General features: G+C 52.0%; 2 protein-coding genes across 2 annotated transcripts; one reads left to right on the plus strand and one right to left on the minus strand.

The window, feature by feature from the left end:
- Positions 1-918: 918 nt before the first annotated feature.
- ZNF341 (zinc finger protein 341) lies at positions 919-20200 on the minus strand. The gene is made up of 15 exons (XM_048322118.1): positions 20114-20200; positions 16125-16235; positions 14865-15052; positions 13648-13800; positions 12500-12733; positions 11200-11395; positions 10591-10675; positions 9384-9574; positions 8290-8483; positions 7160-7368; positions 5815-5911; positions 5014-5146; positions 4089-4200; positions 3220-3290; positions 919-2007 (listed from the first exon to the last, which is right to left on the minus strand). Exons 1-15 carry the CDS (start codon positions 20142-20144, stop codon positions 1496-1498), a joined length of 2517 nt encoding a protein of 838 aa, XP_048178075.1. The 5' UTR covers positions 20145-20200; the 3' UTR covers positions 919-1495.
- A 399-nt stretch (positions 20201-20599) lies between these two features.
- PXMP4 (peroxisomal membrane protein 4) lies at positions 20600-26568 on the plus strand. The gene is made up of 4 exons (XM_048321815.1): positions 20600-20750; positions 21084-21146; positions 21700-21898; positions 22808-26568. The coding sequence occupies exons 1-4, from the start codon at positions 20620-20622 to the stop codon at positions 23069-23071; spliced, it is 657 nt and encodes a 218-aa protein (XP_048177772.1). The 5' UTR covers positions 20600-20619; the 3' UTR covers positions 23072-26568.
- The last annotated feature ends 1183 nt before the right edge of the window (positions 26569-27751 follow it).

Below are 27751 nucleotides of genomic sequence, written 5' to 3' on the forward strand. Positions count from 1 at the left end.
ACAGAGTCCCAGACACAGCCAGGATTTCTGTACCCAGGAGTGACTGAACCCTGCAGCACCCCTGGATAAACAGGTTGGGAATGCAGCACTTTGCATCCACAGACACCTTTAGCAGCTCACAAACTCACAGGGAACTCACAAACTCACCAGAGAAAGCTCAGCTTGGCTTGCCCTACACTTGGAGAAGGGGAAAACATGGGACAGCAGAGCATGAGGACACATCCCAGGAAGGCCTGGAGGCAGCAGGGATGTGCAGGTCTGGGTGCAGATCCTTCCCCAAAAGCCAGTGGATCCTGTGGCAGTGGAAAACCAGAGGCTGAGGGCAGTACAGGAAGGAAGGAGCCTGGCAGGGCACTGGAGCAGGCAGCAGCACTCCAGCCTGCTCCCTGACCTATCCAGCTCCAGAGCTGCCCAGGCACCTCCCTCACCAACACTGCACAATTTCAGTTCCTGGGTTTGGTGCTCCTCTGCTGGCTTTGGGATTTCTTCTTGGGAAATCAGAGAAGCCAAGAGGACAACAAATGTCCCAGTCACACCAGCCTTCCTTGCTGCTGAACCACACCAACTCCCCACTGAAACTACTCACAAGAACTGAACTGAGGGGATGTAGAGGCTGGGAAGCAGCTGCCAGAGCTTCTCTGCAGCACCTGGCCCAGAGCTGACACTGCAACATTGCCTCCTGCATGCATCACAGCTTTCCTGTGTGACCCTGGACAGGTCACCTCACCCAGCCCTCAGTGCCCTCACTGAACACAGGCGTCACATTTAACTGTTCACAGGGATTGACTTATTGATGTCTAAGGCACTCAGAGATCCCTGAATCTGGGGAAAAACCATGAACAAACACTGTGGAGAGAACAGCACCCAGAGAGAAGAGCCAACACACACACACACGTTCCCACACACTGACTCCACACGTGAGGTCCAGGGTGTTTATAATGTTGTAGTACAGACACGGTGATCTTTCTACTGAGAGAGACAGAGAGAAGATACCAGACATAAGTCAATCAGGGTATTTCTGAACAGTGTTCCCAAAGGATATCAGGATGAACTTGCTTCCACTAGGAAGGATGTTTGCTCTCAGAAGGGCCACCCAAATACTGGGCAATACAGCTTTTAGGCCAGAAAAACCACAGATGGGACAGGCTGTGATTTGCAAAGCCACCTGATTTCAGCAGCTCTGTTTGTTGCAAGTTTGCATGGTCCTTCTTCTTACCCTGATTCAGGGATCTTTGTCTTTCTTGCCCTAAGCTGACCCGTGGTGCAGAGGGACAAGAAATAATGGAGCCACTCTCTTCATGCCTTGTAGGCATCAGTGACTTCCAAGCAGTCCTCTGCCCAAGGATGGGAAGAACCAGTGGAGATGGAAGCCATTCTCTCCCATATCCATCTACCTCCCCAGAAGAGCTTTGGTCTTTTCCACAGGGATGAATTTGAGCACCAAATCAGACAGCGCCAGCAGCAGCCCCCAGCCACACAGTGGCTCTGGGCATTGTCACTCCGAGGTCTGGATGTACACAGGGACAGCCAGCATGGTGCAGGGCCCGTCCGAGGCCGTCTGCAGCTCTGCCAGGGCCAGGTTGGAGGCCATGCTGTTGGGCTGCCCAGGGACCAGCTCCGAGTCAGCAGCTCCCGACCCGCCAACCACGATGGACAGGACGGCGTCCGACTCCTGGAAGGGCTCTTTGTTGGGGCCCCCCTCGGGGGGGCTCTCCCCGGCAGCGCCGTCCTTGAGCTCGGGCAGCCCCAGCGTGCCGGGCAGGGCCAGCCCGGCCTTGCGCCCGCGTGCCACCCGCTTCTTCTGGGCCTTCCTGAGCTGCAGCTCCTTGTCCTTGGGCGAGCCCAGGCGGCACTTGTGGTCCCTCATGTACTTGTGGCGCGTGAAGCCCTTGCTGCACGTGGGGCAGCGGTATTTGTAGTTGCCGGTGTGCGAGCGCTGGTGCTCCACCATGTGGGCGCGGCGGCTGAAGGACTTGTTACAGTACTGGCACTTGTGGATCTTCATCCCTGCACAGAGAGTTTAGTTAGAGACCCAGCCATCCCACCAGGGACAGCAGGACAGCTTCACCTCCTCCTCCAAGGAGATGCTCCCGGATAAAAGGGAAGAGACATTGTGCCTCACACAGCAAAGCGTGGGTGGCTACAGCTTGAATGTCTGTGTTTAACCATTGATTTCACCCTTTGTTGAGTCATACAATGTCCGGAGCTGGAAGGAACTCACAAGGATCATCCAGCCCAGCTCCAGGCCCTGCACAGACACCCCAACAACCCCACCCTGGGCATCCCTGGCAGCGCTGTCCGAACGCTCCTGGAGCTCTGGCAGCCTCGGGGCCGTGCCCATTCCCTGGGGAGCCTGGGCAGTGCCCAGCACCCTCTGGGGGAAGAACCTTTCTTTCCCTGATACCCAGCCTGACCCTCCCCTGGCAGAGCTCCAGTCGTTCCCTGGGTGCTGTCCCTGGTCACAGAGAGCAGAGATCAGTGCCTGTCCCTCCACTGCCCCTCAAGAGAAAGCTGCAGACTGGAAATAAATATTCTTGCCTCAAGAAAGAGCATTAAAATATCACCAGAAATACATGTCAAGTAATTGTGATGAAAATGCAAAACAATCTTGAAGTATTGGTTTTTTCCAAGTGTATTTAGTAAATAAAGAGATTTTCACTTTTTTTTCCGCTACAAAATATGGGAATGTACACTTGGAAACAACCCATAACTACACTATCAGCCCATCCCATCTGATCCCACTCTGCAGGGCTTTGGGCACAAGGAAAGACTTCCAGTTCTACCCCAAGAGATAAAAGTCTGATTGTTCCCTAGGGCATGGGAATAAATTATTAGTCTTTATCGGGATAGGGAGCGTAATTTTTGGAACACAGAGAGAAGGGAATCAAACCCCATGAGATCTCCTTTTGCATGTGGGATGGGACTGGGGAGGAGTGGAGAGAACACTCTGGATATTCAGTTGATAGCAAATAGACCAAATAATCCAGCTCAGCTTCTGAGTGTCACCAGCAGGCCTGCCTACAGATTATATTGTCTTAGAAAACAGCCCAAAGCTTAGACATGATCCTAAACAGACCCTCACTTAAACAGGCCTGCAGCAAAACAGAGAGAAAAAATCTAAAGCTAGTAAATGATTTTTATTTCTCAGGCTTAGTCCTTCTGTCACATGCTCCTGCAGCACCACAGGGAATCCCAGTCACTGCATTCCCAACCACTCACCTGAATGGGACAGAATGTGAGCCTTCAGCTTGTCAGGCCTGTTGAATTCTTTACTGCAGCCTGTGTGGCTTCTGGAACAACAACAAATGCTGGTGAGATGTGGGAATCAGCTGAGGAGCAATGTATGAACAGATCCCAGATCCTAAAGAGATCCATGACCCTTCTCCTCAGCAGCACCCAGATGTTCATCTCGGTGCAGCCTCAGCAGGAGTTCCACTCTTTTGGCCTTTCTGGGGAGGGGCAAGGAATAAACAGGCTGCCACAGGGACATGTGGCTTCTCCTGTATTGCACATGGTCTGTGCCTCACTATAAATCCTCCCAAAAGCAGCAAGTTCAAGATCCCAGCTGGAGACAGAAATGTCTTGGAAGAAGGTACAAGGTGGCTGGAGCAGGGAGAACAGCCAGTCAGTCTTGGCTATCTCAGAAGGTCCATGGCTGAGCCACGGATTTGGGGTACACCTTCCTAAACTCTGGCTTGTACATGTTGCCAAGTGCTGTGTTGTCCTGTGTTGCCAAGTGCTTTTGGAGACATGGCAGTAAGTGAGAGTCCATCATCCAGGCAACCTCTGTGGTCAAATAATGCTCCTTCTATTTCTAGTGCTCCCCCAAGCCTCCCATGAAGGCAGGAGTTATTTTACAGGGCTAATGAACCAATGAAATTATGTGGCCTTACAGGAAGACAGTAACAAAGAATTGGGACTCTTGGGTTCCCAGTCCAACAGCACACAGCATTCCAACCTCCCCAGGCAGCAGTGGCTTGGTAGGTGCCACAGTGTCCCCTAGGATACCTGCAGAAGACATTCCTTCCATCCCAAGCCCCATCCCAAGCCCGTTCAGACACGTTGTCATGTGCAGACACACTACATACGAGAAGGGACATTTGTATTTCTTGAAGGGCTCGTGGATGAGCATGTGGCGCTTGAGCTTGTCCTTGCGATTGAACGCCGCGTCACACACTGAGCACTTGAAGGGCTTCTCACCTGGGGAGGAGAGAGACCAGGGGTCAGGGATAGTCCAGCCACACAGGCTGCTCTAGCCATGGACAGGGCACCAGGCCAGCTGTGCCACACTATAAACTTGCCTAAACTTCACTGCCCAATGGACAAATCACACAGAATCACACCAAATTAACTAGGTTGGAAAAGACCTTTGAGAACTTGACCTATGACCTAACACCACCTTGTCACCAGACCATGGTACTGAGTACCATGAAAAGACATCCAGTCTTTACTCAAACACCTCCAGGGATGGTGGCTCCACCACTTCCCTGAGCAGCCCATTCCAATGCCAAATCACCCCTTCTGTGAAGGACTTCTTCCCAATGTCCAGCCTGAAATTCCCCATGTGCAGCTTAAGGCTGTGTGCTCTTGTCCTGTTGCCGGTTCCCTGGGAGAAGAGACCGACCCCCACCTGGCTGCATCCTCATATCAGGGAGTTGTAGAGAGTGATAAGGTCTCCCCTGAGCCTCCTTTTCTCCAGGCCAAACAACCCCAACTCCCTCAGCCGCTTCTCAATAAAACATTAAATGGATGGGTACAACCCATGCTGCACACTGCTCCTGCTCTCCAGGACCAAACTCCTTAGTTCTGCCACCACAGCAAGTGGGGAAGCCACCTGTGTCCCCCATTTCTAACTAGTGCAGTGCTGGGCACGAGGCTGAACCAAACCCATTGATCTGAAACCAAGTTACTACAAATGACTCAGCGCCAACTCTGTCACTCCCGCTACCAGGGCACAGGGTAGCCAGGGCTGTGGCACAGAGGTGACGAGCACTGGGAGCAGGGGAGCCGTACCCGAGTGGATGTGGGCGTGCAGCTTGAGGTAGTGCTCCCGCCGGAAGAACTTCTTGCAGATCTGGCACTTGAACTTGCTGCCCCCGCCGTGTGTGGGGATGTGGCGGCGCAGGTACCGCTCACAGGGGAACACCTGGAACACACAAAAACATGGCTCAGAGCCGGCACCACGCACCGGACATCGTGGAGCTGGCATAGGAGGTGTAGCCTGGATAGAAAACATAAGAATCATGGAATGGTTTGGGTTGGAAGGGACCTTAAAGATCATCCAGTCCCAACACCCCTGCTGTGGGCAGGGACACGTTCCACTAGCCCAGGCTGCTCCAAGCCCTGTCCAACCTGGCCTTGGACACTTCCAGGGATGGGGCAGCCACAGCTTCTCTGGAAAACCTGAGCAAGAAGCTCAGTCATTGCTTTCCCAGGAAGGATGCACTGCGAAAACCATCAGGATGTATAAAGAAAGTACAGATACAGCTTCAAAACAAACCAACAAGAACTCAAAACAAAAAAAAAAGCCAAAACTTTCTTAAGAAACATATAAGCTGAAACCTTGCTGTCAAGTATGTAACACCACAGAGCTGAGGACCAGCTCCCCAGAAGGATGCCCAGTATCCCACCAAAGCCAGCAGTAGGATGGGTTGGGCAAGGAACCCCAGGAGTTCCTACATTCCCCACAGAGTTAACTTCACTTTCTGCTTCCTCATAATCTGTTATCCAAGGCTCCTATTCATGGAGCCAAGGGTTCCCCTCAGAGCCCTTGCCAGGTGTCCAGGCCCGGCTCAGGCCATGGTCAGCACTCACCTTCTGGCAGTGAGGGCAGGGGAAGTTGTGCGTTGCTGTCTGCAGATGGTGCTCCAGGGCTTCGGGGGTGGAGTATTTATTGACACACTTCACACACCTGGTGCAGAGAGAAAGGACACAGCCTGTGAGCAAGGCTCCTGCAGCAAACCCCACACTACAAGCAGACCTACCCAGCCCAGCTACCTTCCAGGGTGATCTTTGACAGGGTTGATACAGAAAATAACCACTCAGGTGCTCTAAAACCTCAGCAACCCACATGCCAGCTCACACTCACACTTGGCATCCTTCAGAGAGGGAAATGCTGGAAAACTGGGTGGAGAAGCCTTTAAATACGAGTGCACTTCCCACAGGCTGCCATGGGAGCACCCAGACCTGAGCACATATTCCACATTGCTTCCTCATGCAGACAAGCCCTAGGTAAGGACTTCACCTTACTTCAAACACCTCCTTCCACCTTCATTGCTTGAAGACACCAGGTCCCAATGAAGGAGCTGAGAGTGGGGGCAAAGCATGGCAGGAGTGACACATGCTGGCAGCATTTCTGCCAGAGGGCTCTGCCAAAGCTGACTGACAGTGGGCACTGGGGACAGACCATCAGCAGTGAGGACAGAGGCACTCACACCCTGTTCCTGCTGTGAAACCCCTTCTCCTTAGGTCGGACTAAAACCTCAAGCACAAGCCAGGCTCTGATCTCAGGGATCCCCACCAAGAAGCTGCAGAACAAAGCTCTGTAGAGCAAGGATAACTAAAAACTATGGTCTAGGCAAGAATTAGCAGGTATTTATTCCATGTAGCTCCTAAGTGACTCCAGTATCTCCTGGGTTTCCTACTCTTCCTGAACATCTCTATGGGCATTTCAAAAGCTCTGTGGAGCTCCTTGTGGAACGCCTCACACTTTCCCTCCACACTAGTAGAAAAGCTTTCCAAGGAACAGACCCTTTTGCAGCAAAGGGATAGGAAATTTTTTTCTGGGCACAGCTTTTACAACCCACAATCCCTTTGCTGTGGGTGAAGAATGAGAGAAAACAGGCTGGAAAGGGCTTCCCTGGGTCTCTGACCCAGCCCAGGGCAGGTCAGCCGTGCCCACTGGTGATAAGAGGAATTGCACTGATGGGATCTTCCCACATACCCAATCCCAGCTTTTCACTGTCATTCAAAGAGACTCCCTGCATTCAAAGTACTTGACCCTTGCAGTCTGGTGGAGGGGCCCCCCCATGGGCCACCTGGATGTCCAAAAGCACCACGGCCACTGGACACAGGGCCCTCTGTCCCCTCTAAGGTCCCACCAAGCATGCTCTGCACCCACTCACTCCTACAAGCCTTGTGAGCAGCGATTGTACTGTACTTGTACACGGCCATGTCCTTCTTGGGGCTGTGCTGGGGCAGCAGGCTGTGCGAGTACTGGTGCACGCCCAGCTCGTACAGTGAGGGGAAGTCCTTGCTGCAGAGGTGGCAGCGGTAACTCAGCTCCTCCTGGTGGCTCTTGATGTGCTCAAGGAAGGACTCCAGCTTCTGGAAGGTCTGGGCGCAGGTCTTCACCACGCATTTGTACACCTGGGAGAAGGGAGAGCAACTGGAGAGGCTCACCATGGAAACAACCAGGGAAAATCCTCTGCCAACAGGCAGAATTGCCTTCCTTTCTGGAAAGAAACACAGACTGTAACCACTTGAGTGGATGGGACCACAACACCCCACAAGTGATTGTCCCATGACCTGAGAGCTGCCACCTACGCCGAAAACTTCGGATTTCATAGAATCATAAAGGTTGGAAAAGACCCCCAAGATCATCAAGTCCAATCGCTGAGCAAACACCACCTTGTCAACTAAAGCACAGCACCAAGTGCCATGTGTAGTCATTTACTGAACACTTCCAGGGAGGATGACTGCACCATTTCCCTGGACAGCCCACCCCAATGCCTGACAACCCTCTCAGTGAAGAAATTCCTCCTGATGTCCAACCTGAACCTCCCCTGGCACAGCTTGAGGCTGTTTCCTCTTGTCCTGTCCCTTGTGGGAACAGAGCCTGACTCCCCCCTGGCTGCCCTCTCCTTTCAGGGAGTTGTGGAGAATCAGAAGGTCCCCTCTGAGCCTCCTTTTCTCCAGGCTGAGTCCCCCCCAGCTCCTCCTCTGCCGTACTCTCTAGACCCTTCCCCAGCTCCGTTGCCCTCCTGTGGACATGCTCCAGCACCTCCATGTCTTTCTGGAAGCGAAGAGCCCAGAACTGGACACACTTCACTTCTTTGCATCCTCTCCAGCCACCCAAACCTGCTTGGCTGAATTCTCACTCAGCAGGGTAGAGACAGAGGAGTTTTTCAAAGCCACCCAGACCACACAGCTACAACCCCAAGAGCTGAGCTGCATGTGAAGAACTGGCAGCTCTACAGAGCAAAAGGCTCAGGACAGACCCTGGTAACTGGTGCATTATATGAAGCCAATCCCAATCTTGCTGCCCACACAGGCACCCTCTGTCCCTACCTGCTCATTCTTGTGCTGTGTCATGTGTGATTTGAGCTGGAAGTAGGTGTTGAACTTGCTGGGGCAGAACTGGCACTGGTAAGAGCTGTCGATCAGGACAACCTGCTTGGCTTCCAGCTTGCCCTCCTCGTTCTCCTCCAAGGGGCTCAGGTCCTGGGGCGGGGGCACCGCATGGCTGGAGGGCTGGGGCAAACCTGGAGAGAGGGAAAGTCACAGCCTGCCATGAGACAGCTCTGAAAGCTGCTCTGCAAGCACCATGCTGCCAAGGACACACCAGGCCAGGCTCTTCCTTTCAAAGACAGACTCTTCAGATCAAATGAATCTCACGAACAGGGTCATTTTAAATTTGTTGACAGATTATTAAGGGCTCTGACTACTCCATCTTCCCCTTCCTAGCCCATTCTCTTTTTCCTGTGCTCTTTGGAGCAGTCAGAGAACAGGCTTCCACCAGTGAACCAGAGCCAGATTTACTCCCACCACTGGCAGAAGACAGGAGATAAGCTCAGCCAGTAGCTCACAGTCCATAATGCCTACAAAGAGCAGCTCCAGTTGTCCCTTGTCCTAGACATGACATTGTCACTGCATTCCCTCCCCTACCAGGACTGGGGCCAACAGCAGAAAGAGGATCCAGACACCAGCAAGGAGCTCTTCTGTGCCTCAAGTATTTACAGGTGGCCACTGTGGCCAGATCCAGCCTGGGCATGACCTGCACAGTGCAAAGCCAGAGCACTGGGCTATTCTAAAGCAGCAGCTGTCTGTCCTCTAGGCCAGAGCTGTCAGGTGTGGCTCGTGCACTGCCAAAGCTGCACTGCCAGGGAGTGAGAAGGGGAAGACCCCTTACCCTGTTTATGCACATACTGGCACAGAGTTTGGAGCCACTTTCTCCACCAGCACCTGAACCCACCATGGGGGTATGAATGGATGCAGCTTCCAGCTGGAGCTGAGCAAATGCCACTTAGTGTGAGCTGCTAAACACCACCAAGGAATGCAAACAGCACACACAGCTCCCCTCCCTCCCTGTGTGGGGGTGCAGAGACCTGCAGCCTCCTCACACCACTGCTCTGCCCCACACACACCATCCCCAGGCAGCAAACCTGTGTTCTCCTCGTCCTCAGGCTGGTTGGGGTTCAAGGCCATGACCTGCACAGTGATGGAGTTGCGGGAGATGGTGCAGCCCAGCCCTGGAGGCCACACTTTATGAGTCTGCATGTGCTTCTTCACGTTGGACTTCTGGGCAAAGGCTCGGCCACACACGATGCACTGGAAGGGCTTCTCACCTGTGTGACTGAAGGAGGAGGCAGCAGGTCAGCATCTGGTGGAGAGAGGAGGCAGCCCCCAGGCAGGGCCCATGGGGGGTGGCTGCCAAAGGACAGTGCTGGGCACTTGGTTTAGCAGATCACACCTGGGCCTGCCAAACAAGGGCTTTGAGACCTGAGTCACCAGAGGAGGTGGATTGTGAGAGGCCTGGGGAAACAAGGCTGGTGCACAGACAAAACACCTGGGGTCTGGGAATGACGGGGCATCAAAGGAAGAAGCAGCAGAGGAAAACAGCTCTGCAGCAACATCAGGGCATTCAGTGTCAGGTCTCTGCACAGATCTTGGGGACCTCATCACTTTCTCAAGGGTATAAGCATTTCTTCCCTGTCACCCTTCTCTCTCCAGCACACACCTCTTCTAGCTTGCAAACTCCTGATCTGCCTGAATTTGCTCTCCTCTGTCCATAGTAAGGTCTTTCTACTCTGCCCTTCTGCTTCAAGAGAAAGTGAAGAGTCCAGGCTGGGAAGGGGTGCAAAAACCACCACTTGTTTCTTCCCACCTGTTCTGAGTCCAGCTGACTCCACTGGGGGAAAAAACTCTACAGATTTCAGCTTCCTCCTGCCAGGGAAATCTCTCTGATTAGAGCCCCCTGTATAGACACTGAGCTTGGCTTACACCTTGCTAACAGCAGCAAACAGGAAGGCTGCAGCTTGCTAGGGAGGGAGAGGAAAGAGAAACACAGAGGCAAGCAGCGGGAATGCTGCTACTCCAATGATCAGGTGACAAGAGGTTTGGCTGTCAAGGTATCATCAGCAAGGAAAATGAGCCTCCAGTCCCAGCACATAATCAGCATGATTACATCCATGATACAGTGTTCGCTCCAGTCACTGGGGAAAAGGTATCCTGGGGTGAAAGGGATGAAGAATCCCTCCCATTGCAGCACAGATTCTGGGACATAAACTGGACTGCACAGACTCCCTCAACAGAGCTGTACCCCGCCTCCAGCCCAGCCACTCTGCTGTGTCCAGGGTAGGGCACTGTTACCTCCTGATGTGCTGCTGCAGGTCGAAGTTCTTGGTAAAGGCCTTGTCACAGTATGTGCATTTCAGCTTGGGGGACTTGGGTTTGCCTAAAGGGAAGAGCACACACAAGAATGAGATCACATGGCACAGCCCTGTCCCCACTGCTTCACAGGGCCCTCACCCCAAGACAAGACTGTTCAGGACCAAGAATAAAGAGCTTATGGAAAGATAAGATCTGCCTGGTCAGACTGAGGAGTGGTTATGGGCACAAACATTCATTTAACAAAGCCTGAGCCAACTCTACAAATCCTGAGCAGTGTACTCTGGTGGGGCAGGGCATCCCCCTCAGGCAACAACCACTGCCTTCCAGAGACCTTTCCAGCTACAAAGCACTAACCTTAAAGGCACTTTGGGCATTGGGAAAAGGTACAGCATGAGTGAGAGGAAGGGCCTCAGCTCTGGTTCTGCTGTGAACTCACCAGGTTACCCGTCAGCTTCATGCAGGGCATTGTGTTCCCCCTCCAGAGCTGCACAGCCAGTGCCACCCCTCAGGGCCTGGGGAGCCTGGGGCTTGGCCACCCAGCTGGGACAAGCACAGTGACCCACAGGGCAGGAGCTGTAAGGGACTCACCTTCCTGCAGCCCACCCTCGTTCTTGCAGCGGCGAGTTTTGGCAGCGGCAGGGGAATCAAAGCCAACCACAGAGCCTCCTCCTGCACTGCTCAGGGGCGTGGGAGCACTGGTGCTCTTGGCCTTGAACCCCTGCTTCCCAGGGCTGTACACAGAGGGAGAGGGGTACACAGGGCTTTCCACACACTGGCTCGGTACCTGTGAGAGGGCAATTCATCAGTGGAACAGGTTTGCTACAGAGTTATACCATGCCCTAACCTCCATCTCCACCCACACTAGGCTGTAGATGGGTTTTCTGCCTTCTGCCAAACTGGATCAAATTTCTGGTTCACCAGTCCAACAGTGTGTCTCTAACCAAAACTAACACCCTGCACAGTGTGAAACTCTCCTGCTGAACATCAAAAAGCATCCAGAAGCTATTACAGCAGGAACAGGACAGCAAAGAAACACTCTGAGGGAGCTGTCTTGTCCCTCATCTATGTCTCATGCCTGGAAGAGTTTCTTATCCCTCTGGAGCCGGTTACCAGAAGGATCACTGCTGACCCTGTGGCAGGTCCTGCTGCCTGCCCTGGCAGGACTGCAGAAGGCAAGGAAGGCACAAGGAAACTCCAGGTGCCAAAGCATGGCTGTTTATGTCAGCATCAAAATTAGGAAAGGGCACTTAGAGACAGTGATCAGTCTGAGGTGATAGTTTGACGGCGTTTCTGCTGCCCACCCTGATAAATTAACACAGACCACTACTTATCCAACATCCCCATCCATTTCTGACCACTGGAACTTCCAGTAAATCCACCTTGCCATTCTTTAGCAAAAGCCACCATGTTAAGCTCATTGAGATTTAGACTGAATTTTTCTCTCCACATAAGCCTGAACTGTGCAGTGTGGTGCTCTGTGCTTCTACAGAAGGTGAGCCCCTCACCTCAACTCCCTCTCACTCCCAGCATATGCAGGTATCCCTCAGCCAAAAACAAATGTTCAGATCTCCTAAACCTGTGCCAGTCCTCTGTCCCTCTTAGCTGTTTCTCCTGTTCTCAGAATCCCCATCATCTTACTGATCTCCTTCTGTTTGCTACTTTCTCCCAGAGAAAATAATTGTTGCCAAATAACCTAACCCATCTTCCCACACTATAATTCTATGTCCCTCAAGGCCAGATTGGATGGGGCTTGGAGCAATCTGGTCCAGTGGAAGGTGTCCCTCCCTAAGGCAGGGCATTGAAACTGGATGAGCTTTAAGGTCCCTTCCAACCCAATCCATTCTGTGATTCTCTGAGGACACATCCCTAGGAGCAGCCCCGGCCTTACCTCCATGGGCGGATAGGGCTGCATGCCCAGGGTCTGGATCTCCACGGTGCTGGATGCTGCCATGGGAGCAGGAGCACTGTACACTTCCACCACCCCGCTGCCGGTGCCAGGCTGCCCAGGAGCCCCCATGCTTGGGGGGGGAGGCGGAGGCTGAGGAGGGGGCGGTGGCGGGGGCGGCGGTGGAGGGGGGGGCTGGGACAGGTAGCCAGCCCCAGCGTGCATACTCATGCTGCTCTGCAACCAGAGAGACACACAACACGTTGGAAATGCAGCAGCCAGGAGCTGGAGGGGCTGCTCCCTCACACACATTCCAAATCCCAATCTGCCTGCAGGAACAGCGGTGATGTCTCTGCACAACACAGCACATCCAGCTGGCAGGTTGGACCAGACTGTGCTGGAGGCTTGGCATGACCCACAGGTACACACTGCCTCCTCCAAAACACAAGCTCTCAAGCCCCACTGCTTTTATTGCTTTGTTTTTAAAGCTTTTAATCCTTCTGGTTACAAGGAATATTTTCAGAGCATGGAGAGTGTGTACAGGCCAGCCAGCGTGGAGGGAGCCCAAACAACCCTCCCAGGAGAAGAACCCATGGAGTAAGCTGACAAGGGCCCTGGAAGCCAATCACTATATGGGGGCTCGACAAAAAGCTGGAGAGACCACATGACAAAGATCTCAGCATCCAGCAAGTTTGCGAGCAACACCAAGCTGTGGGGTGCAGTCAACACACTGGAGGGAAGGAATGGGGCATCCTGAGGCATCTGGACAGCCTTGAGAGGTGTGCCTGTGTGAACCTCAGGGAGTTCAACAAGACCAAGTGCAAAGTGCTGCACCTGGGTGAGGGCAATCCCAAGCACAAGTACAGGCTGGGCTATGAATGGGTTGAGGGCAGCCCTGAAGGGAAAGACTTGGGAGGGCTGGCGGATGAGAAGCCCAACATGACCCAGCTGTGGGCACTTGCAGCCCTGAAAGCCAACCATGTTCTGGGAGGCACCTCAGCAGTGTGGGCAGTATCTCTGGAAGTGTTCAAGGCCAGGCTGGACAGAGTTTGGAGCAACCTGGTCTAGTGGAAGGTGTCACTCCCATGGCCATGGGGCTGGAATTGGGTGAGCTCTACCCATGACTCCCTGGATCCACACGTGCCCCTTACCTGCACTGGGGGCTGCACAGATGGCATGGGCTGGTCCAAGGAGGTGAACGCAGACATGGCTGACATCAGCACCTCGTCACTGACCAAGATGTTCCCCTGCACCAGGGTCTGAATCAAAGGTGATGGGGGAACTGTGATGTATGTAGAGATTTGCTGAAAGAAAAGATACACTGTTTACCAGCAACAGGACAAAACAATACCCAAAAACCAATGACACTGCTTTTTACAGAACCTCAGGGTCTCTGCTTTCACAGCCTCCGGTCAGCAGTGAGCACAGCAATTATCTGCAGCTTCCTGCTGAGTCTGTGGGAGTTTCTAGCTCCACAAATGTTCTTCAGAAAGGCAGAAAAAAATGTCACAGTGGCTCAGAAAGTGGCCATTGGCTGCAATTCAAATCAGGGGTTATTAAACAAGATCTGCAGGACAAACTGGTCATGGACAAGTTCAGGCCTTTCCTGGGTGCTTGCCCCAGCAAGGGAAGGTGGAAAATTCAAGGAGAATGCTCTGGCTGCAGACAGTAAATGTCAGGCTCATCTCTTCAGACTGGACTCAGGTTATAGCAGGGCAGGAAGACTGTTGAATTTTTTGGCTGGAAACAACCTGTGTTTTCAGTCCTGGGAAGAAGCACCATCCACTGGAACTACATTAATTGGAAAAAAGAAGCTGGTTTGAAAGTACTTTTGGAAGCCTCAACTGCAGGCACATTACATGTTATACACCAGGGACTCACACTGGAGAATTCTCTAGGGAATGATGAGAATTACTCCAGAGGGGATATTCCCCCAACGTTCATCACACCACGTTACATGGGCTTATTTTCAGGAATGAGAGAAGGGATGCAGGGATGAAGCTGCTCCTCTTCTACCCATGAGCCAGACCACAGCCCAGGGGACAGCAAGAGCCATGCCCTCCTGAGCAATATGAAAGTGCACCCAGGCTTGTGGCCAGTGACACTGGGGCTGGCTGCAGCACAGACACAACATGAAATCCCTTCTGTCCTGTCCTGGAAAAAGGCTGTCAGACAGACATTCCTGCTGGAGGACACCTCACTGCAGAGACCCCACTTGAACCACGGGGTGAAAAGCCAACAAAGGAACAACAGCTGAGCCTCCTAGAAAAGAGCTCAGTCATGAGGCACCACTGGATCTAAAAGCCTCACCCTGATTCCCCCCCAGCCCCAAATCCCAGCAGCAGAGCCTGTGCCTCCAGCACAGTACCTGCCGGCCAGCACTGGGAGCCTGCTGCACCGAGGTGATGGATGGGGTGTACACGCTGTTGGCAGCCAGAGACACCGAGGAGAGGGATGGAGCACTGCCCTGGCACTGCTCTCTCTTGTGGGTCATGAAGGCAGGCAGGGAGTTGAACTGCTTCTTACACTTCCCACACAGGAACACGTCTTCATCATCTGCAGTGAAGAAGAGCAGAGCTTCAGGCCTTCTCCTGCATTCCCCAGTGCTCCACTCAGCAGACACAATGTAGGGTGTAACAGGCACCTTTGGATCTCAGCACCTCAAGGACATCACCATCAGGAGAGATCAGCTGCAAGGGCCAAGCTGTCCGCCCTCTCCAAGCCCAAGTTCTCCCTAAAGACAACTGATGGGATTGAGCCCATCTTAGCCCTGCTCCCATACACAAATCCCACTGTTTCCCTGGGACACACTAATCCCACTGTCTGTCTTCTCATCCCAAAGACAGGAACAACCAACCTTTCTCCTGTAGCACTCTCTGCTTTTAGTCAAAGCAGCTCCTTCCAAAGCATCAGCATTATCCTGGCTGAGGCACATTTTATTACTCAGGTTGCAGAAAGCACAAGAAGCACCTTGGGTAAGGGCACAAAGTCACTGTCAGCTTGTGTCCTAAAGCCACCCCTCCACAACACTGCTGGTTTTTGGCACCTCTGCTTGATGTTAGAAGCAGAAAGAAGACAACCCAGTTACATGTCCCAGCTGAAATCTGCAGCGTTAGCAAACCACGCACCATTTGCACTCCATTCAGGCAGACTCACAAGGCTATTCCTCCTGTCTGAGTCAGCCTGAAGTCGACCATTTTTGGGGACACAGACTGTAACTCCTTGGGGGATAACTCCACATCCAGCCAGCAAGTTCTAGTCCAGCACAATGAGGGACCACATGCATGTAAATGACCAGTTCCCATATTCACTCATACAGAGGTGCTCCAGGACTGGAGCACTTGAGCATCTCCAGAGGAGGAGTGGATATTAAATAAAAGAAGTGAACAGTAACAAGGGCTAGAGGTGGGGGCAGTGGCTTCTCCCTCCCTTTGTGCCTTTATTGGAAGCTCATGGTCAAGTCTGTTGTCATGACCACCTCCAAAAACATGACTGCTCGCTTGGGCACTTGTCCCTTCCTTCCTCCTGCTCTGTCTGGTCTTGCTGAGGGCACACAACACTCGTAGCAGCACCTTACACACTCAGCCCGCCTGCCCCTCTCCTCTCTCCCAGTGCCACCAGGACTCACCCATGGGCTGGATGGTGGTGGAGGAGTTGACATTTGGAGCAGACGGATCCGTCACACCTCCTTGCCCATCCAGTAAGGACTGCACAGCCAGCACTGTCTGATTATCCATTCCTGAAAGGAGACACAAGCATGGATGGTAAACTGAACACAGCCAAACAGGGAGTGTTTGGGCACTGGGAGCTCTCTCCTGAGCCACTCTCCAGCTGCTGCTCTGTCCTCCCAGTGCCACTCTCATCCTCTCACCCTCTACTCCACAGCATCAACTACCACACAACAGCAACACTCCCACCTGTCTTCATAATTCCTTTGGTGCAAAAAGGGAAGGGAAGAAGGGCAAGGAAAACCAAAAGAGATTTCAGGCACTTGCTGCAGAGAGGAAGGATGCTTATAACACAGGTATGAAAAGAGCTGAGAATGTCACAGGGAATGTGGGGATGTCACAGGGCAGAAGCCTGGGTGGATGCAGCACAGACACTGAGCTTGGAGCAGACAAAATCCTTGTGTGCAGCAGCTCTCCCAGCAGCACTGTCACAAATGCCTCCCTGTTTTCAAGGCCAGCATTCCCAGATCTGATCAGACACAGGGCACACACACCCAGTCAGATTTGTTGTTAGAATCAGCTTGCTTGCTTTGGCACAAACATTTTTCACTATGGCTAAAATGTTGGAGACTGGGACTGCACATCTAGGGAGACAACCTGGCCAGCAGCACATGACTGTCGATTAAGCAGGACACACTCTTTCTTTTTAGAAAGCGAATGTAAAGACACAAAGGACAATCTGATTTTGGAAGAAAAATACCAGAATGGGGTGATTTTTATGTATCACTCCTTCCTACCACTCTTTTGTGACACAGAATCCACAAAGGAAGCAAATGGCGTGGCCAGGTTGTGTGTTACACCTTGTGGACTAAGGGAGAGAAGAAAGGTGGGGGGGGGTCTTAGGTGGTTTTTCACTTCCAGATCTTTGCAAGACGAAACTGCAAAGCTCTGAACTCAGAATTATGTGCCACAGGACAGGAAAATCAATCTGTCTGATCACTTCAAAGCAGTGAGGCGAGGACTGTGCTGAGATGAGGAGAGGTTGCCCAGCAGCAGGAAGGACAGTGAAGCACCACAGCAGATCACAGCTCAGCAGGAGCATCCACTACCCCAAGTTCCTCTCATAAAATTTTTCCTGAATAACTGGAATGTTACCTTTTTGATGGGGAATACCCATATAATCTACAGCCTTTTAAAGATACCCTAAATACTCATTTCTGCTGCATTTCCAGTGTGAAGAACGTCACATTAAGACTCTGTGAACACCTTTTTCATCCTTTCACTGAAAAGAGGTTGCAAACCCTGCCCGTGTCCCTGTGAGAGAGCAGAGCACCATCCTCCAAGGGCACAGGCAGCTGCCTGGAAGGCAGCAGATCCCACTGCTACATCACACACTCCCATCAAATTTCCACCATGCCTATGGGAAGCCTTTCACAGATCACAGAGGCACAGCAAAGCTGCAGGTCCAGTTCTGCAAGCCTTGGCTTGCAGGGAGAGCTGGAGCCAGCCCTGCAGCTCAGCCCCGCCGGCAGAACGCCACTGGAACACTCCTGGGAGGATCACCTCACTCCAGCCAAAGCCCTGCTTTAAAACATACCTCCTCCTGCACAAGTAACCTCTGGCCAACTGCAAAGGCAGCACTGCAGGCTTCTGACAGCACAGCCAAAGCAGAGAGTGACATGGAGCAGCCCTTCTCCAGTAAAAATAAGCTAAAAGGAAAAGAAGGATCAAAAATTCAGGTGAAGTATAGTATGGGGATAGCAAAGATTGCACAAACAGTGCCACTCTTGATGTGCCTGACAACTGGGTTTCCTTCTGGCACAGTCAGATCTTCCAAGGAAAAAAGCCAAACAGTTGCCTTGATCCCACTAGGAGGAAGAAGCCTGAGGAGAGGCCAAGACCTGAACACAATGATGCAGCAACATTGTCAATGTTGCACTCAGCCTCTTGATGGAGAAAAATTGCCCAGGACAACAGAATTTATCTGGCAATTCAGAATCCCTGCACTTCACTGAGTAACTGCACAACACCACACTTCCCCAGAGGGAAACCCCTGAGGTCATGGTTAGTGACCAGTGAAGACAAGCTGGCAGTTACTCGGTTACATGGATGCCACTCACAGAAATCCACAGACTCCAGGAGAAAGCTCTGGATCGATCCTGCCCTGCCTACAGCCAGCACCAGTCTGCAGGATGCTCTTCACAGTCATGGAACTTAAAAAACTCAGCTAGCTCCCTCTCTCCTGGCAGCAGCAGGAGCTGAGGTGCCCAGAGCCTGACAAAACCAAGATGATTTGGGGAAGCCAAGATAAAAGCAGAGGACTACTGATCCGTGCTTTCTTTTTTTTCCCCTTTCAAATTTCTCTCAGCTGGAGATGGAACAAGACTGTCCATGTCACCCAGGTGCTAATTTGCCCTTGTGATAAAGTCTTTTTTTCTGACAGGAGCACCAGGTACTTTAGTGACAGGTGAAGATGCACCTGTGCCCTGCAGCACTCTGAGACCAGGCTGCTCTAAGAATGCCAAGTCATCATCGACTTGTAATCCAATCAACAAGACAAAACAAACAAGCTCAGACACTAAAAGCTGCCAATTGCTGTGGGCTTAAAAAGAAACCCACACTTCTTTAATTACCTAAAAAGCTTTGCTGTCCTGAATGCTGCAAGGAAACTCACACAATGAGGAGCTGATTGCAGAGAGGAAATAGGGACCTGATTCTACACAGGGTGCTAGCAAATGCACCAAGTAACCTGACAAAATAGAGAAAAATATTTATTCTCTGCTCCTCTCTCTGCTGTTGTGGTCACAGGTGATTTTCGAAAGCACAGGTGACAATCCCAGTGCCAGGCTTTCCAGGCAGTCGTGCCTCTCCCATGTAAAGGAAAATACATCTGTAACCCAATTTAGGAAATCAATGCCTGTGAAATAGCTTCTCTCCAAAGAGGCTGACCCCTAGCCCAGTGTCAGACTGCCACAGCTTGGCACATCCTCCTCAGATGGCACCTGGCTGCAACAGTGTCTCAACACTAAACTGAGATGTATTTCATCACCCACCCATTCACCCACACAACAGGCACTGCCCAGGCTGTGCCGAAGAGCACAGTCACCCCTCAAAATACACATGCACCCACCCAGGCGCTATCCCTGGGGCTGGCACGGAGCGTGGCACAGCAGTGGGACCGATGGTGTGATCCCTGGGGCGTGGTGAGGATGTGGGACCCCAGCATGCAGGGACACGGGAGGCACAGGAGTGATGAGAATGCCCTGGGGATCGGTGGGGCTGTTTCCTGAGCACAGAGACGGGGGTGATGGGAATGCCCCAATGTGCAGGGCACAGCGACAGGGAGAGGATGAGGTGCCCTGGAGCACCAAGAACAGGATGGGTATGGTGTGTCCAGAAGCACCAGGCACAGGCACAGGCACAGGGTAGGGATGAGGTGCCTTAGAGCACCAGGCACAGGGGTGGGGAGGGAAGGGGATGCCTTGGGACATGGGGCACTGGGGCAGGGTAGGGATGCGGCGCACCGAGCACAGGGCCCGCGGTTAACGAGGGCTATACCCGGTGCACAGAGCACTGCGACGGGCGGTGCGGGGATGCCGCGGCGCACAGGCAGGAGGTGGCACAGGGCCGGGGGACCGGAGGTGCCAGAGGTGCCGCAGAGAGCCGGGGACGGCGTGGCGAGCCCCGGGCTGCGGTGGGGGCTGCCGGCGGGGACTGCAGCTGCGTCCGCCGTGCGGGCAGCGGAGAAGCAGCGCGGGAGACAGCCCGGGGCTACCGGGAGCGCCCCACGCCGCGCCGGGCCGGGCCTCACGGGGCGGCCCCGCCACGGCCCCTCGTCCCGCGCGGCGGCGGCGCTGAACAGGGGGAGCTCAGAGGAGCGGGGGTCACGCACCCCGGCTGTCGCCGCGGCCCGGGCGCTCCCGGCGCGGCCCCGGTCTGGCCCCGTTACCTTCCAGCGCCTCGAAGATCGCCTGCGCCATCTTGGAGCGGCGGCGGCAGCGACGCCGCCAGGGGGCGCCCGCCGCCCGCTACGGGCCCACAGCGCGGGAGGGGTGGGGGAGGCGCCGGGGGCGGGGAGGGGGGGGATCGTGTTCGACTCGGGGCGCGACGGAGCGGCACTGCGACAGCCCGCGGAGAGCGGGCGGAGAGCGGGCGGGGACTGCCCGGCGGCCGCCCCTGCCCTGTTCGGGCTTCCGGCACGGCCACGGCGGCCACGACCCCCAGCCCATGACCGGGCTGCGCCGAACCGGGCTCCCAGCGGTGCCCGCCGCCCTCACGAAGCGGGTGGGCGGGACACCTCGCTCAACTTCCATTGGCTGCAAGGCAGGTGCTCCGCACCAATGAGAGGGCGAAGTGGTACCGCTTATTGGTCGAGAACAGTGATTGACAGGAGTGTGAGCCTATGAACGCGGCGGGCGGGGCGCCGCCCCCGGAAGCGGCGTGCGGCGTGGGGCCATGGCGGGCGGTGCCATGGCGGGCGGTGCGGAGTCGTTCCGCGCTCTGCTCCGCGCCGCCAACGCGCTCCTGCAGAAGCGCCGCTACCATGCCGCGCTCGCCGTCATCAAGGGCTTCCGCAACGGCGCTGTGTGAGTGCCGGGCACGGGGGGACGGGTTCTCGGTCCCCCCGCTCGGTGGGGAGGCCGGGGATGCTGTGAGAGGGGTGCGCGGAGGCGATTCCGCCTCCCTCACCTGCAGTTGGGGTGGTTTGAGCTGGGTTTGGGGTCCCCTTCGGGCCTGGCTCGCTGAGGTGCGTGTGCTCTTCTCTCTCTGGCTGGGCTCCTCGCGGTTTGCTGTGCTGCTGGGCTAGCTTAAAAGCAATAGATATTTGGCTAAGTAGCCTTTTTCGGCTGTTAATAGAATAAAAACACAATAGAAATAGTATAAAACAATCTCTATGAAATATCTGTCCACCTTTGCAGTTATGGAGCCAAAATCCGTGCCCCGCACGCTCTGGTGATGACTTTCCTGTTCAAGAATGGAAGGTATGAACCCTAATTCTGCATTTCTGTATTGCTGCTTTAAACGTTTTCATCCCAGCTGTCTGCTTTTCATGTTTCTAGAGTGTTTAAAAAGCAGAAGGATGTGTGAGCCATGGTTGAGCCTTGTTCTGATAGTGAAGCACATACAAATATATATAAATGAGGGGGTTAATCACTTAAGGAATCGTTGATGAGAACCAGAGGGCAGATTAGCAGATGCCAACAGCAATGTTCTGTTCTGTGTGGAAATATGGGAACCCAGGCTATGGCTGTGCACATTGTGCCTTTCCTTGAGTGCCAGAGGTTTGCATTTAGTAAAAAAAAAACCAAAAACTTAAAGAGCTGTTTGAGTAGTGGTAAAATTAGACAGAGGCACAGTCCACAGTCTGGGTAGGGCTGTTCTGATGAGTGAGCCAGAGGTGAGGGGATTTCTCCTTCCCAAGACATTCCTGCAGTGCCCAAGCTATCAGTGTAGGTCAGGAGTGCAGTGACCAAGCTGAGTGAGTGCAGGGGTCCAGCCTTTTCGCTCTCCTAATTGTCTGTTTCTTTCCTTCAGTTTAAGGGAAAAACTGAAATCCATTGCCCAGGCTACGTACGCTCATTCCCGGAACTTGGCGTATTTTGTGTTCACCTACAAGGGGCTCCTGGCAGCGCAGTCCCGGCTGCAGGGGAAAAAAATCCCATTTCATTCTTTCCTTGCAGCCTGCATTGGGGGCTGGCTGGTGTTTGGTGACAACAATCCCATCAACAGCCAGGTAAAGGCACTTGCTGAAAGTTTCTTTGGCCAGGAAAAACAACAGGTGTGTCAAGAAGTGGTTGGTGGCACCTTTTTTCTGGTGGTTCTGACCACATAGCATTGCTCTTTTATTGTATTCTTTGCACAGATTGCTGTTTCAACTGCTCTGCACTCAAATCCCAGAGGTAGTTGTGTGTCTGCTATGAACACTGTGGGCAGTTGGAGTGCTGGAAGCCCAGGTTTGCCTCCAGAGCTGCACTGAGCTCCTGGGAAGGGCAGTCAGGTTATCCAAAGATGTGGGGTTATCCCATCTGTCACCTGAGCTGTGGTCACTGCCCGTGTGCTGTGTGCTCCTGGTCTGGAGTGTTGTGAGTGTAGAACTTGATGAGTTAGAGCTGCTCTGAACTAAACTGGTTAAACTGACAACTAAACTGGTTAAACTGAGCAGAGTTGCTCAGGGGATGTTTGATTTAAAGCTGGGCATTAACACACAGTCACAAACCAATGAGTGAAGCACAGAGATGCAGATTAATCCAAAGCGCTTGACTTAAGCCAGGCCTTCAGTGTGGTGTTAGGCTGTGTCCAGACTCCTCAGTTCACACCTGCTTGGCAGGACTGCTCTGGGACTGTTGCATCAGTGCATCTGAGGTGGCAGGAACTGGGCAAAGACAAAAGTTGTGCAACTGCACAGATGTGTTGTGTGAAGTGCAGCCTGTTGATTGCTAAATCAGAGCAGGAGGACTCTGAGGCCGTGGGGAAGACACAAACACCCGTGGTTTTGCAGCCTGCTGATATGGGAAATTACAGCCTGCTTGCTTTGAAGTGGGTGAATTGTTCCTGCCCCTCTTGGCTGGGTTGTCAGTTCTGAATCCCTGGAGCTGGCTGTGCTCAGTACTTACCCCCTGCTCTCTGGGTTTCTCCTCCTCAGATCATCATGTACCTGCTGTCCCGGATCCTGTTCGGTTTGTCTCGGCTGGCTGTGGAAAAGGGCTACATCCCACAGCCCAAGCAGGATCCCTTCCCTCTCGTGGCTGCCCTGGTGTGGGGAACAGTCCTGTGGCTCTTTGAATACCACAAGGAGACTCTGCAGCCCTCCCTGCAGTCCTCCATGACCTACCTGTACGAGGACAGTGAGGTGTGGCACGACCTGTCTGACTTCCTCATTTACAACAAAAGGACAGACAGCAAGTAGGTGCTTCACTGTCAAATGCCTTGGAATGGGATGGGACCCCCCAGCAGCTGAGGGAAAAGGTTATTCTGTTGCTCTTGACCTGTGATTTTTTTTTTAATTAACATTTATCAAGCAGAGTTGGCTGTTGTCTCCTGGCCAGAATGTTCTGCTCAGTCTTTTGGCTCCTTTTTTGAACAGCATGCACCCCAAAGAAACTTGTTGCAGTCTTTTTTAAGAGGCCTTATTTTCCCTACAAGTGTGGCATTGGGGTTTGCTTTTTAAAAACTAAATATATTTATAAAATGACAGCCTGACACTAAGCGGAGAGTATGAAAACATCTTCTAGAGCTCATCTGAATGTTCACAAGTGGTTTTTTCTGTGCTGCTGTGCTCACCGTGGTGTGTTCGAGGAGCGAAGGGAGTGGGGAACCTGCTGAGCTCTGAAAGCAGGGCCGTCATTTCTTGATTGCTGTGGATGGCTGGAAATCCTGTTTAAACTATTACAAGGACAGTTGTGTGCTCCTTGAGAGAGTTCCTCGAGAGTTTTCCCTCAGGGAGACAATAAAATATGTGAGAATAAAACTGTTAAGATTGTCTTGCACAAGCCTGGTAAATCAGGCTTGGAAAGACCATTTTTGCTTTGGCATTTTGGGCTGAATCTGTGCCTCTGCAAAGTGCACTACTGAATACTCTGTAATTCTTTTAAACTTGTTTGTAAAGCTCTTTAAAGGTACTTGAACTTAATACCAAAAACAGTTACACAACTTGGGCTCCTCCACAGCCAGGCCTTGGATCTCATGCTGGGGACTTTGTGTGTCCGAGGGAGCAACATTTAACAAGCACTTTTATTTTGGTGGAACATGGAAAGGGTTTCTCTGAGGTCCAGAATCTGCCCTTCACACCAGTGGCACGTGTTGGCTGTAACCAGATTTGAATCCGATTTTGTACCTGCGGTTTGTGCAGGCTCGTTGCTGAGCCAGGCTGAGGCCATGAATTAATTTATTAATTATCTTCCTCTCAAAAACTGAGCTGAGCCCCAGCATAGGGCAGCACACACTGGGCTGTGGCAGAAGATTGACTAGATAGCTGAGAAAGCACAAAAACTGGTTTAATTAATCAATTAATGAACTCACACTCAATAATGCAAGGTACAGGGCCATATAACACTACACAGTTCACTCAATGATGTGCATTGAAATAATTCCTGGTACACTGGTTTGATGGGGTGATATTTCCAAGAGAATCATTAAGTTCCCTGTTCCCTTTTGGCTCTGTTGGGACTATTTGTTCACTTTCCCTGTATCCACCTGCTTTTTCCTGACCTGCCCATGTCATTGCATAATCCTGCTGATGCTCCCTTCATCTTCTTTTGAGCTTTCTTTACCCTCCAGGCTCTGGCAATTTCTCCTATTCAGTGGTACAGCTGGAACAGTACATTTAACTTCAGGGAGCTTCTGAGTAGAAAAAAATTCTGAATTTCTTCTTAAGTCATTTTTCCTTGTCCTCCTAAACTCCTTTATTGCTGTTGCACATAATCAGAGTGCTTCTCTGCTCTTTATTTTTCCACTTTTCTTTGTCCATGTGAATCCATGATGTACATGGTGCCCAAAAACCAAGACAGTTCTTTGTCATAATAACTCTCTATGATCCCTTTAACTTCTAATTTCATTGCTAACTTCTAATTAACTGCTATTACAGTCTGGACTGAATAATTGAATTGGAACATCCATCAGTATTTAATCAGACCCCAGGAAAGCTGAAAAATTAGGAATTGGGTTTGTTTCTTCCAGTTAAATATTTTTCTCTGTATAGATAAGCATAAAGATTCAATACAGAAAAACTGCTGAAGCTACAGGTGAGATCTGATTCCTTTATAAACATCTTTATTTCCACCACTGCTGGGTATTTGAAGCATCACAATTTTTCTGTCAGAAGCCTCAATATTGTTCCAAATAAGAGCACTGGTATTCTGCTAATATTGCTGAATTCCTACAAGCTTTGATGGGATTTCAGAAAATCCTTCCACAAGCTGACATCTGTAGCTTGGGAATTGCTCCCTAAAACTATTAAACTCAGAAATCCTTGACCATGTGTAATTACTGCAGCGAAGGATGCTGTGGGCTGGTTCTGTGAGCTGGGTGTCTGTGAGAAGGTTTTGATCTGTTTAATTTGTAGCTGGCATTTCTTTCTCTGATAAAGCCTTGTGATTCCCTTAGATGTGCAATAATTTTCCTTTGCTGGGGATTGTACTGCTGTGGCTGCTGGTGAAGCACTTCTGTGTCCATGAGAAAGACAAGTGCCCTTTCCTGACCTTTTCACACTGCTCTCTGTCCTCTCTAGAAAATAAATCCCAGCCAAAAACCAGTGTCTGGAATCAGCCTGGCGGCAGTGACCACGACTTATCCTTGGTTCAAAACGCCCTTTTTCTCTTGGGAATCTCTCACTTTCTAAGGAAACCCTGCCCATGCCTCCAACCATCTGCAGTTGAGCTCCAGGAGGCAGCTGCCATCCCTGGAAGCTGCAGCTCCTCCCGGGAGCACAGCCTTTGGGACTTTGCTGACGGTTGGTTTTCCCACTGTGCTGGGCCAGGACGTTAAGCTGCAAGTCACTGCTTTCCCCAGGGAAGTAATTGGGACAGTTCCTTAATGACATCAGCCCCCATGGCTGTTCCTGGGACCAGATAGCTGGGGATGAGCCCCTTCTGCTGCCAAGGTGTTGGAACAATGCAGGCGTGTAGTAGGGAAGTGAACTAGAAGTAATTTGTCTGAGTCAGACTTTTGGGATCCGTAAGTGACACTCCCTGCCCTCCCCCAGGGCATTGTGTGGGGAATTGAGTGCCCTGTTTGGGTTCCTTTTTTATTAGCATTAAAAGCAAAAGAAATAAAGAGACAGTTGGGAAGCCACCTGCAAATCGGCCAAGTGCTTAAGAATCACAAAGAAGGGCCATTTTCTCCCCCGCAGCCCCGACTGGTTTTGAATTTTAAGATGAACATGGGGTTGTTTGTCTACAGCAACTTTATTTTCCCTTGTTATTTCTCCCTTGACACCTGACTGATGCTGAGTGTCTAAAGAGGAGCAGAGTGTCTCAGTCTTAGCTCAGTTTGTCAAAAGAGAGGATCACTGGATAAAATTGAGGTGTTTAAAATGATGCTTCTCCCTCAGATTTTAAGCCTCTCTTAGAGGCAGTTTTAAAGGTTAATGAATCAAACTGATCAAAAGTTTTCAGCAATTCTGAGCTTTTCAAGCAGCCTGACTATCCTGGGCTATTAATCATTTATTTTATGAAGGAACAAAGCAGGCTCAGGGTTATTTACTGCCGCTGCCTGCTGCCCTGGCATACCCACTGTGCTTCCCTTCCCTTTGGAGGACAGCTTGTGTGCTGGGGCTGGCTCTGGGGATGGCTGGAGAACCCTTTCCGGGACAATTGCATTATTTAACAAAGGTGAAAATTAGACAGCTGCCTGACATTTGGGTTAGAGGAGGTTTTCTGTGCCGTGTTGGATGCTGGCAGTGAAGGAGAGGGTATTTCTGAAAGAAAGACCTGTGTTTGTCCATTTAGTGCTGCAGAGAAGGGCTCGAGGAGGCTGGGGCTGCTGGAAGGTGTGAACCTGTGTCTGTAATGGGACGGTGGGATTTGTCCTGGCCACCATCCCTGTGTCTGTGTAATAACCAGAGAAATGTCCCTGTTCAGGGCATTTTTCACAGAATCATGGGATGGTTTGGGTTGGATGGGACCTTAAAAACCATCCCACCCCTGCCATGGGCAGGGTCACCTTCCACTATCCCAGGGTGCTCCAAGCACTGTCCAGCCTGGCCTTGGACACTGCCAGGGATCCAGGGGCAGCCACAGCTTCTCTGGGCACCCTGTGCCAGGGTGGAGAGGGTGCAGAGGAGCTTTGATACTGGTGCTGTGAGACTTCCTTGCCCTGGTAGAGTAGGTCAAGCTCTGCTTTAAACTGAGCTGGGTGTGGGTAGAAGGGCAGGGATGATCCCTGGCTGGTGAAAGAGACCCAAAGCAGGCAGACCCCTGTGCACACTGAGCTCTGCAGCCAGCTGGGAGCTGCCGTGGATGCTGGTGTTGGTGGAGTAACCAGAACCCTGTGCAGATCCCTCAGTCAGGAGCAACTGTTGGGACTCCAACTCATTTTCCCTGCATCAGCACAAAGGTGACCTTTGGATAATACCCCAAGCCATGTGCTGCTCCCTACTTGTCAGGTTGTGTTTGTCTCCCTGGCTCATGCCAGCCTGAGCAGAATGTGTTTTCTGATGCTGCTTTTGAAACCCAGCAGATAAGGGAGGAGGGAAAATAAGGCATAATGTCTGTCTGCCACTGTTAATACTTTTGGGGTGTTAATCTTGGGTTTCCAACCTGTGTGTTCCTACCAGATTGGTGGAAGAGGTAACTTTTTTCCTTTACTTAGAAGAATTTTCATATCTCTGGTGATGAGGAGGGAGAAAAACAAACTAAAAACTCTATAATACAGGTGTTATTACCTCTGCTGTTGGTATATGTTTTGTGTTCATAATTGCTGTGTAATCCAGGCCCTGATTTTCTGACAGCATAGAATAAAGAACATAAACTCAGGTAACTTGTGTGACACTGATCCGAATGCTTGTGGAACTATCTCGGGTTTGGTGTTTAAAACAGTAAAAAAGAGGGGGCAGTGGGTTGTTGATGTAGCTCTGTCCACTATGAATTGC

Source organism: Corvus hawaiiensis, chromosome 17 (assembly GCF_020740725.1).
Source record: "Corvus hawaiiensis isolate bCorHaw1 chromosome 17, bCorHaw1.pri.cur, whole genome shotgun sequence".
Taxonomy (NCBI): Eukaryota; Metazoa; Chordata; class Aves; order Passeriformes; family Corvidae; genus Corvus; species Corvus hawaiiensis.

What these genes read in the sequence shown, in the direction of transcription:
- ZNF341 (XM_048322118.1), bottom strand. Translation starts at nt 20,144, where the DNA reads ATGGCGCAGGCGATCTTCGAGGCGCTGGAAG. An exon ending in AAGGACATGGCCGTGTACAA is followed by an intron (nt 5,912 to 7,159) that starts GTACAGTACAAT and finishes TCTCTGCACCAG; the next exon opens with GTGTGTGAAGTGTGTCAATA. An exon ending in AAATACAAATGTCCCTTCTC is followed by an intron (nt 3,291 to 4,088) that starts GTATGTAGTGTG and finishes TTGTTGTTCCAG; the next exon opens with AAGCCACACAGGCTGCAGTA.
- PXMP4 (XM_048321815.1), top strand. Translation starts at nt 20,620, where the DNA reads ATGGCGGGCGGTGCCATGGCGGGCGGTGCGGAGTCGTTCCGCGCTCTG. An exon ending in GGCTTCCGCAACGGCGCTGT is followed by an intron (nt 20,751 to 21,083) that starts GTGAGTGCCGGG and finishes CCACCTTTGCAG; the next exon opens with TTATGGAGCCAAAATCCGTG. An exon ending in TTCCTGTTCAAGAATGGAAG is followed by an intron (nt 21,147 to 21,699) that starts GTATGAACCCTA and finishes TCTTTCCTTCAG; the next exon opens with TTTAAGGGAAAAACTGAAAT.